Raw genomic sequence first — 15,888 nt, 5'->3', positions numbered from 1 at the left:
AGCCGTGGAAAATTATGTAAAGACTTCTGATTAAACAGTTTAAAAAACACTCATATAAGCGTAGAACTCGATTGTAATAGCCCTATTATTTGATGGATGTGATCCGAAGCCTTATTTCAGTTTCCTATTGTCAAGGAAGCCTTAAAACGATGGTGTTTTTTTTGTTTCCCCTTGACGATGAGTTTCCTACTATTTGCTTGTTCCAGGACGAAATTTCTTGTAAAATGGCTTGACTAGCATCTTACCTTATTGTGCACGGATTACGCATATTAAGTACCTACATATGGTAATGAGGAATATGAAAACAACACCAAATCCATGTTATTTATTTATGCAATTATCTAAATGTGATGGTGATTCTTGAGATTCTCCAGGAATAGGTACTTACATGAATATATAATTTTATATTTAAAATTTTTAGGTGACCCAGCATGCCTAATATTAATATGAAGAAAATGAACGCAATGAGCTCATTTTATTGACCGGGGAATATCAATATGGCATGCCGAAATACCATGAAAGTAAATGTTACCGATAAAAGTAGATATTGTCAACCTGCTTCCACTTCCCGTGGTATTGGATTAAGGCAACCTCAAATAAGATCGGGTATCCCCTCCGCAAGGACTGGATTGCCTGATTCAAGGTCTGGCATACCCTCTGCTAGAACTGTAGTACCTGTTGCAAGATCAGGAATCCCCTCCACTAGAACTGGATTGCCTCTTTCAAGATCAGGCATCCCCTCTGCCAGAACTGCGCTGACCGTTCCCAGAGTAGGGGCACCTGCTCGTGCGCCAAATCCTACCACTCGTATATCCTCGGGAATCCCTTCGCCCAATGAACGAACTCGATTGTGCCCTCCGCAAGGCGGGAGAGCAGGAGGAAACGTAACCGCGGGAGCACGAAGGGAGATAAACCGTCTACCTTTGCGTCTTGCACAACCTGCAAGTCGTTCTCCAGTTTCCTACCCCCGAGCAAGAACTCCTTCTCCCACTCGCTATGCATCTGCAAATGTAGCCATTCCCGCGTCACCTACTCCTACCGTGTGCACGCCCCCTGTGCGCTCAACACCGGCTAGTATGTCACCAGCTCATTTTACCTCAATTCAGGCATCGCCTAAACAAGTGCCCCGCACCCGTTTACCCCCAGTTCGCTCTTCTCCTACACACTCCCCAATCAGCACGCCTCCACTCAATTCTACCGTCATGTACAGTTCACCTCGATCGCCGGGGTTAGAACGCTCATTCGCAACTCATCCAGCGTCACCTCGGATTTGTTCTCCTGTGGTGGAAGACATAGATGAGATATCCCCACTTCAAGAAATGAATTATTCTGTGAATGAGAATGGGGGAAATACCCTGAGGGAGATGAATTATTCAGTGAATAATTCATTGAATAATTCATCTCCCTCTGCTAATGTGCCACAGTTTCCTTTAGTAGACCTTTCGGTGAATGATATTGACCTAGAAGCTCAGGAATGCCAAGAACGTCAGGAATTGAACAATGCACTTAGCGTCGTGCAAGATGTTAGGCGTAGCTATTATATGCACAATTCACCGCACATCCATTCTTCTCCGCCTAGCCAAGGCCCAGTAAATCCATACACTCAACTCCTGCTAAGACGTATGGAAGAATACGGAAGCTCCATCCCCGATTTAGATGACGAAGAAATGCCGGAATATATGTATTCAGAAGAACTGGAGGAAGAACTCGATCCCTTGCATGAATGGGCTCGACAGCCTTACTCTGCAGCCTGCCCTAGAGCAACGGAAGACTTGATAGATATGGACACAAATCCTTGGACATACTCCGATGAACTTTACAGATTAGTCAGACTATAGCCATATTCCAGGAAAATTTAATTTTGAAAAAATCCAATGTATAATTCAACATGTTATTTTATCAAATAATGTTTACCTTAACATTAAAAATACCACATGAACTCGACTTAAATGTTTATTGCCTTTCCTTTGTGATTTTGTGTTATAAATGAAATAGTTGAAATTTTTACATTTATTTTTCTTGAAGTAAATCTCTTATTTTATGAAGTTTATGGACATACACATAATGCTTCGAGGCTATCTTGAATTCTGAAGGCGGTCGGCTGTGAAGCCATACCAAGCGATTTCTTCCGCGCTCCGAATCGGTAGCTTCCGTTTCTTTGAGGGAAGACTTTATGTATAAAATCCAGGGATTTTTCATTTTAAAAAGCAGGCAAAGAACCTAGTAGTGTAAACAAAGATGGCGGTAAAGTAATATACACATTTAATATTTGTTTGTACTACCTGCAACTATGTATTAAGAGGCAATATACACAGCCATAATACAAGGTCAAGAAACATGTTAGACATTACCCAATGCAGATTATCCAAAACCTTCAATCAGTCGGATAATCTTACCTTAAAATTCTATTACAAACTTCCCCATACTGCAAGACCGACTAGATATAATAGGTTCAAAAACGTAATTGAGGATCAATTTCAAACCCTTTGCATTCTTTAAGTGAATATTTTGAACTGGACTTCTCAAGGGTGAAATTATAATACGTATCTATCTCTTCGCCGCGGTAATGAATGTATGTTTTTCTTTTGACGACATCTATAGCGGAAATTGCTGCTCTTTGATGAATAAGGATTTATTTAGTATCAAAATAAGCATTATATATTATATTTTCGAACACAATCTTTTTCTTTTAGGAGCACTGTCCATTTTTTCTAATTGTACCTCTATTGGGAAAATCAATTAGTATAGCAATTAACAACGGATTTCATTAAAATAGAAATACCTTTAGTAAATATCTCTGAAATTCAAGAAGCACTGGTCAGTACGAAGAGTTCACTGATTAATTTAAATTGGTAACTAGGGTGAAAGTAATAATATCTTTGTTTTGATACAAACGAAGAATGTAGACTCATGTGGTTTTATCGAGAGAAAATTGTAAACATTATATTAGGATAGAATTTCAAAAGCATATTTATTCATCGTATCGGTTTGCTTCGGATGTCGATGGATTAAGAAGAATTCCTGAAGGAGGAGTTCTTGAATTTTCCTTTCACTGTACCAATTATTCAAAGAAAGTTTTCAGCCCCATTTCTATTGTTATTTTAATCACTGAACATTCAGAAGTGTCTCATTTTTATCAAATTATCATTCTTCGCGAGAATACGCTAGTTTAGATTCCCTCCTGAAATGTTATGAGAACAGATGAGGGTGGTATGCCGCTATGTTCTATTGTCAGTTGAATTTCATTTGTGGTTTGTTTTACGTTATTGGTATCAAAATGCATCAAAATTGACCAGAAGTTCGCAGCATGAGGGTCGTTTCGTGTTGATCATTACAGGCCCATTAAACAACCCTAAGAATCAGAAAATATGGCAATACAAACAAAATTTTTAGGTCTGTTGGACGTAATTTTGCGCGTTCCTCCTCTGTTCATAATAGACGAATTGCTGAGAACAGGACTTGGTGTTCCCCAGTATGACATATATGAAGGATCCGAGGAATTCGTAGATGATCGCGCCCAGGATGGAGAGACAGTATTTTACCAGACACATATGTTCACGGCCCTAGTAATTACCATTCTCAAATTCTTCTTATCTTGTCTTGGTGAGTAATTAGAATATAATATAATGTTCGTCCTGTGTTAACCTTTAGTTCTATGCCTGCCCTTAATTGAAACCACGAGGTACTTCGGTGGTGACATTCACATGAATGTTGTTTTCTCTTCATTTCCCTCAGTAATGCGTAAACTTGACGTATAATTAATCTAAATAACCCTTCGATTTAAAGTTAATAATGTGATTCGCTTTAGTTTTTAGGCCACTTCAAATGTGCAAGTAACCGCACGCTGGTAACATGTTTGCGACTTATTTTGTGCACGTGCATATTTGATCCGAACACAAGATTCGCCTTCCTGTACCTAAGTAGTTATTTAATCTTAAATAAATGACGATCCAGAAAGGTCGAATCAAGGGGTCCCAATTCAACTATGCCTAAGACCTAGTCTCTATGAGCTTTTTTATTAAAATGAATGGTAATTTTCTCTAAGGAATCATTTATTTCCCATTGGGTGATTAAATTCCTTTTCTGATGCAAACGTTCCAACAACAAATTGATATGCATTTCCACATTCCTTCAACAGTTCCTACACACTGCCGTCCCTCGTTTTCGTTTCATCCGTTAATTCATATATGACATATTGCCATTTGTGATTCTTCATTATTTATTTCTACCAATACTTGCACTCTTAAACAAGTCAATATTGGACGATGGACGAGAAGTGTCTCGCTGGGAAAATAATACATAGCTTCAAAATCCCATTAAGACTGGTGCATTAAAAGGGCCATGAAAGTGTTAAAAGAAGTAGACATCGTAAAAGTTTCACGTTAACTAGGAAATAGTTGTAAACGTTAACGAGGAACACAATATAGTTGTCTCAATTCTAAACAGCTGTATAAATGGAAAAAATCGAACTATTGACTATGTAATAACAATTGACGTATCATATGCATATTGACTTACCTAATTTCACATTCTTCCGAAGCACTAAATAGTATTTAGTTTTCAAAATGAGTTCTTTCCATTCTGCATTTTCTGTTCATTTGGTCTGATTTTATGACGAAATGGCACTTGTTGTATATTACTTAGATAAAAATATATATTGTATATCTACTTAATTTCGTTCATGCTAGGTTGATTTTTTGATCGTATACTTCCCTTTCTGGTCTATGGGATTCCTCCTTGATGCGCTTTGCTAATGCAGTGCATTATTAGAATTGTGTAATATTTTGTTGTTAACTGAGAGCACTGGATAAAATATTGCATGTATTGGCGTTGCTATTAATCTGATGTTACATGTTTGGTAAATATTAGTTAGAGGAATTCTGGGGCGCCATTAAAAGTAATCCAGGAATAATTTATGTCACTCCCCGATAACAGAAATTCACATAGTTAATACATCCATCAACGACCAGGGAAAGTTATAAATAACATTTATTTTGTGAGGTAGAGTTGAAGTGAAGAAAATATATCGTTTTCTTAACACAATTATTTTCTGTGATACATTTTATTCCCAAAATTTTCCATCATATTCAGTGGGTTTAAAATGGCTATTTATTTCTGCCACCATATATAAAAACAGACCTGTATCTTTATCCCTACCATGCCATGCATAAAACCATGTCATAAAACCATAAATGATGGTGAAGTTTCTAGAATTCTCAGTGAACAATGCAATTCATAAGTGAACCAATTAATATTCTTTCAATTCTGTCATAATTCTGATATGGTTGAATATAATTTGTTTCCATATAGAAGAAATCTTAATGTTGCTCTTTCAAAATAACTTGTAAGCATAATGCAAGTGTCAACTCTTTTAAGGTTATATTTTGGTAATACACACAAAAAACTAGTTTATTACAGTATACTTTATGAATGAAAGAAGTAAGTTATTTAATGTGTAATTAATTATGTAAGATCAATTGCCTAATTTTAACATTCAGAATTATAATTTGGGAGATGACATTCAATGAAGCATTAAAGCCTGTTTCCATGAAATTCCATCTAAGTTAGCAGTGAACGATTCCATGTGGAATGACCATAACATGGTAACTCCTAACTCGAAACAAAAATTGTCAACTGGATCATTGGTGTAACATTAGATTCCCTATGTAAATGTAGCCTATAGCTGTCAATTATTTGATTCTCAATATGCATAATCTTATGTAATTAGATTGTTTTTAACCATTAGTTATTGTTTTTTGGTATTATTTTGTGAAAATGTGATTTAGTTAAATAAAAGGCCATGTCAACAATTAATGAAGAGTTGTTAAGAATCACTATGTGTGGGTGGAGAGTATCCTCAAATGTGGTTCATGTTTGACTTAAGTTTCAACGATTGCATTGAATGTAGATTAAAGTAATTATTTTCTCAATGTCCTCCCCTGATGGTGTCCTTATTTATGCCATTTCCATTTTCCATCTCCCCTTTTGTGATATTTACCAGTAACGGTTATTACTAAATTAAGTGCAAAATTGGGTTTGCTCTCCCTTCAGCATTATTTTACTAATTTACTGATATTAGTTGGCTTCAAAAATGGCTAACCTCCTCTATTTGCTGTTGCAATGGCACTTAAAATATATTTCTATAAGACTTATAGTATTAAGGTTTGTATAGTAGCTTAAATTCACGGCATCCTTCTAATAATGGAAAAAATGGCACATTTTCATTCTACAGTAGTTAAACACTGAAATAATATAATTATTACTGTGCGAATTTATCTTGAATAAACTTTCCACGTATTTCAGAGTTTAATTGGTTTCATTTTTCGTTAAGTTTAGATAATGTGTTGATATCACAAGACTAGCTGCTGCTCTCATATAATTAAGAGCCAGTGGAGTTGCTGTTGGGCATGGAATAGATTCAGTATATTGCTTCAAAAAATAACTTACTTTTGCAGAATGTGAGCCCAGCAGTTAACATCACTGAACTAAAAGTAGACGAACATTTCAGTGAAAGCTTAATCAAAATATTTCAGCAGAGAGTCGAAATAGTGTCAGTATATACCAAAAATGTTAATATATTTTTAGGGAAAACTCACTATTTCCAGGACTCTCTTAATAATTTCCATTCTCTTAACAGAGTTGTTTTTGGTCATTGAAATTTTTTAACAAATATGGCAGTCTGCTAAAATGTTAACATGCAAGTGAAGTGAATGTATTTTTACCATCGTAAACCTTGAGAAATGAAGATTGAATAATTTTAATTTGTTCGTCATCATATATCAAAATGTGATTATTGACAAACTACTGTTTAATAGTGCCAATGTCTACCTGTAATATTAGATTAAGAAATAATTTATAAAAATATGAGAATTATTCTGATTGCACACTTAGTGCATGAACCCTTGAAGAATCGATTGTACAAATTGCACAGTGGCAGGCATCACTTTTTGGAAATATGCCATTGTTGGAAAAAGAATAGACTAAACAATTATCATTTCCACTAAAATTTTATTCACATGACTCAAGGAGTTGAAATCCAGGTCATATTAATGAAATTTTGTCCTGAATTACCAGTGTTTTGTCTGTTCCTCATCAAAAAATTGATTTTAATTAAACAATGTAACCTCAAAATATTAAAGTATTATTTTCTTCACTTTCAGGGTGTATTTCAGCACTGTGTGTGTTTATGTTGTGGACAAAGCATTTGGTCACAGTGTATATGTATTTGATGTCAGTTGGAATAGTGTTTGTTTCATATTGGACTAATGTGAGTACAATGAAGGCAGTTGTTTCTGCAACATTTGCAGGTGAGGTGGAAAGAACCTCGGTTGAAACACACAACAGCCCCTTGGAAGATATTCTGTCTCTCAATTTGGGACATTTGCTGGACACTGATAGTTTTGGCTTTACAATCATTCAGAACTATTTGCTTCAGTGTGTCCTTGCATTCACATTTTGCTATGTCCATCTTGGCCCTCGCTACCCCCTGTTACAGAAATTACTTCCGATTAGTTTCATGGCACCATCTTTCCTTTCTCTTCTCCCTTTGCCGCCATCAGTTATTCAACATGCTCCTGTATTTGCTGCTCTCCTCCCTCTTGCCCTGGTCAAGTTTGTGTTGTGGTGTAGTGCTTTCAATGTTCTGCGCACAATATATGGAGGTTACCAGTATGCCCGAACTTTTGTCTCAAACTTTGGGATGAGCACCCTGGTGGAAACTGAATGGGCCAGATTGAATGTCCCGTGTGTGCTTCGCACCTTCTGGATACTCCGTGTAATCGAACATGCAGTTGTCCTGATAGCTAAGAGTGGTGCGGTTGGAGATGATTCTGAATTGGTTAACAGTGGACCCTGGGCTGTGGCTGCAGCTGCTAAGAGTCTTCTAATCAGTGGCTGTGAAACTACGACAGCTGTCCTTGGAATGACAAGTGCTGTGTCCTACATATGTCACTATGTGGGATGTTTTTTCCAATGGGCTCTCCAGGCAGAAGAGGATGAAGAGAAGAGCATTGGGACTGTCTCAGCTATTTTATTTTACATCCTTGCCCTTCAAACTGGACTTACTGGATTAGAACCAGAGAAGCGCTTTGTTCGATTGTGTCGAAATGTGTGCCTCTTGTTCACTGCTCTTTTGCATTTTGTACATAACATAGTAAACCCCCTTTTAATGTCTCTTAGTGCATCTCACAACCCTTCCCTACGACGTCATGCGCGGGCCTTAGCAGTTTGTGCCTTTCTCATATTATTTCCTGCTTCTCTCTTGGCATACTTGTGGTCACATCATCCAACATCCACGTGGCTCTTAGCGGTCTCAGCATTTAGTGTTGAGGTGATTGTAAAAGTCTGGGTGTCATTAGCTATTTACTCTCTCTTTCTTGTGGATGCTTGCCGTTCAGTTTTCTGGGAGAGACTGGATGACTATGTGTACTATATTCGAGCATTTGGGAATACAGTTGAGTTTTGTTTTGGCATATTTTTGTTCTTCAATGGGGCTTGGATTTTGGCTTTTGAGTCTGGAGGGACCATTCGTGCTGTAATGATGTGCATTCATGCCTACTTCAACATATGGTGAGTGATTTCTAGATATTTGACATCCTTTGGGTTTCCCTGATCTTAATGTATGATCTTGCTCCTCGGTATCATATGAGGATTTTTTCATTATAAAAAGCTATGTTTGCAAGCGTAAGCATTTGTTAACAGCATTTCCTCTCTTCCAAATAGGTGTGAGGCAAAAGCTGGCTGGAGTGTGTTTATGAAGCGCCGTACTGCAGTGCGAAAAATTGAATCCTTGCCTGAAGCTAGTGGGGCACAGTTACAGGAATTAGATGATGTTTGTGCCATCTGTTATCAAGAAATGCGTAGTGCTAAAATCACACGATGTAGGCACTTCTTTCATGGTGTTTGTCTGAGAAAGTGGCTGTATATGCAAGACCGGTGCCCCCTCTGCCATGATATTCTCTATTGGATTGACTCGGGAGGTGAAAATAAAGACGACGAGCCTGCTGATGATAATCATGATGAAGAGGCTCGAATCGATTTTGTTGATGATTTGGAAATTGATAATGAGGGTCCTGATTAGCGTGATGATGGTTAAGCTGTGTGCATTGAACCATTAAATGTGAATTTTTTGATTTGGACGATGCAATACTGAAAGAGACTCACAAAACATCTTCCTCTGCATAAAGATTTTCTCAGTTACAGTGGGGCTTAGCAAATGACTCGTGAGTTGTGAATTGAGTGTGATTCATCAACTTGAATGGAGCTAGTGTGTACGTGTGTCTGTGTATTGAGATTCTCAACACATTGTGGTATTGTGATATAGATAAGAGGGACTGTTTTTGTACTTAAAATATTGTGATGAAAATGTGTATAAAGAGTGGTAGACCTTTTCAGCCAAAATTAATTGTAAATTAATCCTGGGACTATTAAAGTTATGAACTAATTCTTAATTTAATAGTTACAGTGAAATTAAGCAATCACATTTTGCTAATTTAACTGAGTCGTGGCTCATTTCATTTTTTGACATCCATTGTATTGCCAATTGAACCTTGTGCTATGTGCTTCATTTGAGTTAATATCTCATTTTCTTCCAAGAAAAATCTTCTGGATGTATTTCCATGGTGAAAAACTATTATCTTGGTGATATCCTTTTGTACATAGGTAACATTTTTGCAGAGTTAAGATGTGGCTCAGCAAATGAGAGTTTTTGCTTCAGTTTCAAATTTATTTGAACCTGCTGGTGATTTTAAGTTTCAATGTGCCATATTATGTTCATTTCATTTTATGTTGCAAATATTGTTTTGGAAGCTATTGTTATTGAAAGCTATTCCTCATTTCAGTTGGTCTTAATTAAATGGGTCCTACTCTGGTTTGCATAGGGTACTTTTAATGATGGGTGATATTTTATACTACCCGAGAGAAAAGACTCTGAAAGCATCAGTATTTATTGTGTCTTGTTTATTCGAACCACTGTGATGGGTTTCGTTGGTTCCCTGCCCTTTGAACAAGAGTTTGTGCTTAATCATGAGTTATTACTCTGTAAAAAGTTGTGTATTCATGGACGATTTTAAAAAAATCTCAGTACATTGATTTCACAACAAGAAAAGAGAAAGAAGGAAAAATATTTATATTCTTGAAATTTCTGATCAAGGGGCTGCGTTATACGGTCAATTTTTAATCAGTTAGAGTGCCAATAACTGATAAATTATGAAGGAAAAAAATCTTAGTTGGTTGGAGATTGCTGCTAAAGCCTTCTTCAGATTTTTATTGACTCTGTCAGGGTTGAAGAATTTTTCCAAAAGTGTAGCTGACATGTTTAAATGGGTGTGTGAATGTGTATTTGAGAAATTGACGACTAAATCACATGATTAAAAGACTTGTATGTGTAATTTTTATTTCGTTTTACTTCCTTTTGACTTTAATTTCTTTATATTAGTTTTTGTTCACTTAATTCTTATTTTGTGTATGTATTCATTGGCAGATTTTGAAATATTAGAGGGCAAAACAATTTTATATTTGATATTGATTGATTTTCTGTTATCATCTGAACATATCTTTACTATGGTGGTAGCTCTTATTAATTCAAATTGATAGAATGGTAAAATGCTACTTCCTTGCTTTTGTGGTATATGAACCTAATTTCAAATCCAAAGGACACTTTTTTTGCAGTCTGTCTATTAATTGATTCAAGTTTAACATGTTCTATTCTTGGTAAGGTGTTAATTATGTTGCTTAATGCTTTCAAAATATACTTGTGCAAGTAAATTGATAACATACAGTAAGTATCTATGTACTTCATAAATTATGGTAGGTAAACGGTCATCTTCCCGGAGTTAATAGGATTCATGGAGACATGCCTGTTCTGGTGGCACTTAAAATAATTGTTTGGGATGTATTAGCCCATAATTTTAGCCATCCATAGTCCTACTTTCAAAAATTATTTTGGCATAATTCAAAGTCATTTAATATATTACTGCCTTGAAATGAAAAATGTTGAGTAGAGAATTTGACATTAAAACATATGAAATTGGTTCTGGAGCTTTTACATATAATTTACATCCAGAATCAAATTCTGGCAAAATATATTTCAGGAAAGCAACCATTAAACAAACTAATAAAGCTAATAATTTAGAAGAAAATATTGATGCATACACCATCAAGAATTAAATGTTGACTATGTGTGTTGACATATTAATGTTATAGCAGTTTACTTGTACAGGATTTTCTGTCCTGGACCATAAGGTATTTTCTAAGGGAAATAAGGTCATCTACAAGAGCAAATCAAGATAGCATTGTTACCATTTTAAAGGCATATATTATGAAAACCATTGCCTTCGTAACTATTAATTAAATACAGATATAAAGATAAGGCATCCCTCTTCCAGGTATCACTATGTTCGTGTTAGTCTTTTTATAAATTGTTATTGCTAGCTTTAAATTATGCACATATTCAGTAATTAAAATTTAGTAATGTCATTTTTTTTTAGATAGCATAACTTTACATGCAAATTTTTTCAGTTCCTTTTGAAGATTGAAATGAATTTAAATGCTACGACCCATCATTTTCATGAAATTCCTCTACAAATTTGCAAAGTATTTGGAATTTTAAAAAGCTATTAGTACCACTGAATTTGGGGTAGTTTAATATTTTCTTAGCTTATTAATAATTTCATTGAAAGCCTTTGAAATAGTGGCAATATGTTTTTTGTATACAAACCTCTGGGGGGAAAAAAAATTAGTGCAATTTTTTGTTTGGTTTTTTGAACCATTTTTAAAGCAATATGTATGAGTACAGGAGCAATCAAATGTTAAAAGTCACTCTCTGCCTTCGTATGATTCATTATTATTTATTCAAAATTTAATAAAATTATTAGTTGTATACATTTTTATAACTCCTTGCTATTGCATTTAACAAAATCAAAATGAATAGGACGGTGTTGATATAGACATGCCATAATGAGCATTGGTGACATAATGATCATGCATGACTCCTGAATACACACCATAGCATCTGAAAGTGTGCATGCCAAAAAATTCCTCCGAGTGGTTGCATTCATCACAAGTTCTCTCAAATACCATAATTATTCAGACCTAGAATGTTAGCAAGTGATTTAATGTATAACTAAATTAAATTAAGAGCACACCAGCACCTATGATTAGGCAGTCATTGATTTAGCCGTTTTCAAGTTAGCAAAATTAAAATACTTTAATACAGATTTTAGAATGCAATTGCTCTAACTATATAGAATAACTTAGATTGTTTTCTCATATAGAGTGTTTTTCAGCCGAAGGATCTTCAGATTTATTTTCACTGGTGCTGGTTCAGATGTGAAGTAGGTGCAGCATAATATGACCAAAGTGATTCTTAATAAATTCTAATTCTTTAATCTGCTTCTGCAAGGGTATAGAAACCTAAGCCATTTGAATGTTGTGGTGCTGGTGTTTGCATTTGAATATAAGAGTACCTATATTTTAAGGATATTAATTTTCTACCAATGAAAGAAATATTACTTTTCTGGCGAGGAAATCCATTAAATGATAAAATGAAGAGGTCAAACTATATTTTAAAAATGACTTCCTTTTCATGGCACTTATTTTTTTTTCCAAGGTTTACCATGGCAAGTTAGCAGCACTTAATGTAGAGTAGTACGAAATGGTAGATTGGAGAGGTTCCACTGACAAAGAAAGCTTATGAGTATTTTTAATTGAACAATTGATCTAAAATATGGACTTGATACTGAAATTGCCATCATGTTAAAATTTTAAAGCCTTCAAATATATACACTAGTGGTAGGAGTTAGCCTAACTTAAGTAGATTAGGCATTGTCTATGAATTGTACACTGGTCTTGGATGGGAGCAGTGTTGATGGCATTAATTTTTATTGGATGAGGTGGAAAGGTGAATATTAACTTGACACTGTAGGGTTCAAATATATTTGTTTCTGAAAATGTGCAGTACCATAGTAGTAAATTTTCAAGTGTCTTCCATTTTATTGTCCAGGCAGCTTGCTGCAGTTTCAGAAGGCTGTCTGTTCATTATACACACATTAAAGGCCCCTAGGGTTATTAATTCATTGAGAAAATATTAGTTTTGCGCATTAAATTTTAAGGAAAGGTGTAGTGTCATGTAAATAGGTACTATTCAGCTATTGAATGGGAGGTCCAAGGTTCATATTCAGTGAATACCTTTGGAGAGCCCCTTGCTAAAATCAAATTTGTGTGATTTTTAAGGTACTAGAAAATCAGTGACACTGGGAAAGTTAACCCAGGCCCACTTACCCCGAGTTAATTTTACATACTCTGGGGCTTGGTGCGAGATCTTTCCAACCCTTGCCTCATTAAAGCTTTGGAGGGGAAGAGAAGTTTGGCAATAGGGATGTGTACCAGATGTTATATTATTTGACAATGAGGGTTAAAAATATCCCCCAGACAAAACATGATATTCTTTTATGTAATTAATGGATAACCCCTTGGGAGTAAAAAAAGAATGATACTTTTGTTACCAGATTTTTGTAATTAATGATTCAAAGACCTTTCCAAAGGTTTATGATGCAAAATTCACATCATATGATTCAACCTTTTTGCTGCTACATTAGTTATCTTAGGCTTGTTGATATTTTTAGGTATGTATGTGAGAAATATTATTATTTACAATTATGAACATAATGATAAGTAAAAAGAGTTGACTTAATAATGTTTAATCAATAAACCCATAGGTACCACCAATAGTTGTGGTGTTTAACTTATGTCAATCCGGAGAAGAATTCATTTAAAATATACTGAGGAAACGCTAGATCTTGTAAATGTTTATCTTTAACTTTATACCAATTGGACCAATAAATTTTTACTTAGACTCTGTATATGTTTACTGCTATGTGTATTATTATTTGGTTGTGCTCATCTTCCTGTAGGTTGCCTTTGATGGATAAAGGTGAAGTGATATTATGAGGTTTAGGGTATGTGAAATCAATCTTCACTTAAAAAGAGCTGGTTTCTTACACTGAGCAGGCTATGTGTTTTTGTCATGCGCCAGGAGAAGACTTTAAATTACTTAACAAATTTGTGCTTAAATCATACATTAGGGAAAAATAATTCTTTTTCCATGCACTGGTACAATAATTTTTAGGCATTGTCATATACTCGGGGGTTATCATACTCCAATCACTTCCTCAGAGGCATCCCCTCTAACATTTACACAACCATTTACACAGCTTAATATTGTCTTTATTTCCACCAGGCCAAACTCATTCAGCGGACAGAAATCTGTAAAATAAACCTAAGTTTAAACCTGCCCTGATTTCCCACACATTGTAGAAAGAGGGTCAGTTTTGTTTCTGTTGCCTTTGAAGGAGCTTACTAAATTAGGTGCATTTGTGGGAAGTCCTACATAGGACAAATGGGAAGAGCCATTTCAGCTCCAACTCCAGTAGCACGAAAGAGCTCTGCAAAGTAATAACTCCAGTAAAAAAAAAGCGATTCAATCTTTTAATTTTCAATTAAAGTCTTTCTACTAACGTGGAACATGTCTTGTCGGAGCCAAGGCCCAAGATAAACTTGGAGGAATGTATGGCGATCTTGAAGGAGTCATGTTACTATCCTAGGTTTATTCATGGCGCTATCAAAATTGCAAAACACCATGCAATTTTTACCAAAGAGGAAGATTGCCCGTTACATTTGTAAATATGATTTTTTTTAAATTTACCAATCAAAGTGCAACATTGTCATCAAGCTGCCAATATAAGGATAGCCAAAATCAACACTTTGACCTGAAGCTGCCTGCTGGAAGGTTGATGATACTGTTCTATCATCCTTCTTCCAACATGATCCTCTTTTTTTCTCATTACTTTGCCATATCACAGCAATTATACCTCTTTCATCTTCATGCTTACCTGTAATGCCTTCAAAATTCCTACAACGTTCTCATTTATTGCTCTACCCCTCCTCATTTAGTCACATGAAAATCTAAGCATTTAAATTTATATTGTATCACTTCTATCTTACCACCTTCTGGTAATAGCCCAAGTTTCTGCTCTTACATTAGTGTAGGTCTAATGAACATCTTTTATATTTTCCCTGGCTGGCAAGTCAGGCTAGAATTGTTTTGGTATCCAGTACACCTGCCAGGAGCAAGAAGATGCAGTCATTAAAACTGTCCTAAATGAAATGGTGTTGTTTCAAATGGGCATAATTGAGCAATACAAAATATATAGTAATCTAATGTATTTTTTGTTTTTCCTCCAAAATAATCCGCCACATTACCCATATTCCTTTAACCTACATGATATCTTATGGGAGGGAGTAAAATTCATTCTCTAACCCGTACAGTACAGAGAATACTTGAGGGTGATATAGTCTTTAAATGAACAAGATGAGAGGAGAGGGTTGCCTAAATGGGGCAAAATTTAGGAGAAAATCTAAGTAATATATAAAATATATTCATTATGCTAAGCAAGAGACTTTCCTCACTGAACAAAAATCAATTTATACTTCCTATTAGCCCTTGGTTTTTAACAAGACCTGGGACTCATGGGCTGATTACCAGTTCCTGGGGTACCACGACCATCGCTCCAGGTTAGGCATAAATTAGACAGTTTCTCCGATGTAACTTGTTGCATTTGTGAGAACTCTAGGCTTTAGCATAGTAGCTAGCCCTTTGACCAGACTTATTCCATGAAATAGCTCTGCGAATGATAGGTTTTATAAATTCTTACCTATGGAAATGCAAAGTCTTTGATTCTTTCTGAATGACAGATACTGAAGATGCTCACTTCAACTTTAAGAGAAAATGTCCATTAGGTAAATACCTACTAATTAACAGTGAGGGCTACACTATTCAAATCATCGAAGGCCTTTAGAGTTATAATAGCAATTATGGGGATCAGTATTTTT

At 35.4% G+C, this 15,888-nt stretch overlaps 1 protein-coding gene across 1 annotated transcript; it reads left to right on the top strand.

Annotated features, from left to right (window-relative positions):
- Nucleotides 1-3,276: 3,276 nt before the first annotated feature.
- Nucleotides 3,277-10,379, top strand: Trc8 (TRC8 ring finger protein). The gene is made up of 3 exons (XM_071585284.1): nt 3,277-3,603; nt 7,161-8,568; nt 8,722-10,379. The coding sequence occupies exons 1-3, from the start codon at nt 3,369-3,371 to the stop codon at nt 9,077-9,079; spliced, it is 2,001 nt and encodes a 666-aa protein (XP_071441385.1). The 5' UTR covers nt 3,277-3,368; the 3' UTR covers nt 9,080-10,379.
- Nucleotides 10,380-15,888: the final 5,509 nt, after the last annotated feature.

This window comes from Hetaerina americana, unplaced genomic scaffold (assembly GCF_022747635.1).
Source record: "Hetaerina americana unplaced genomic scaffold, ioHetAmer1.1.p SCAF_2, whole genome shotgun sequence".
NCBI classification, from domain to species: Eukaryota; Metazoa; Arthropoda; class Insecta; order Odonata; family Calopterygidae; genus Hetaerina; species Hetaerina americana.
This window is presented reverse-complemented; position numbering and strand designations above follow the sequence as displayed.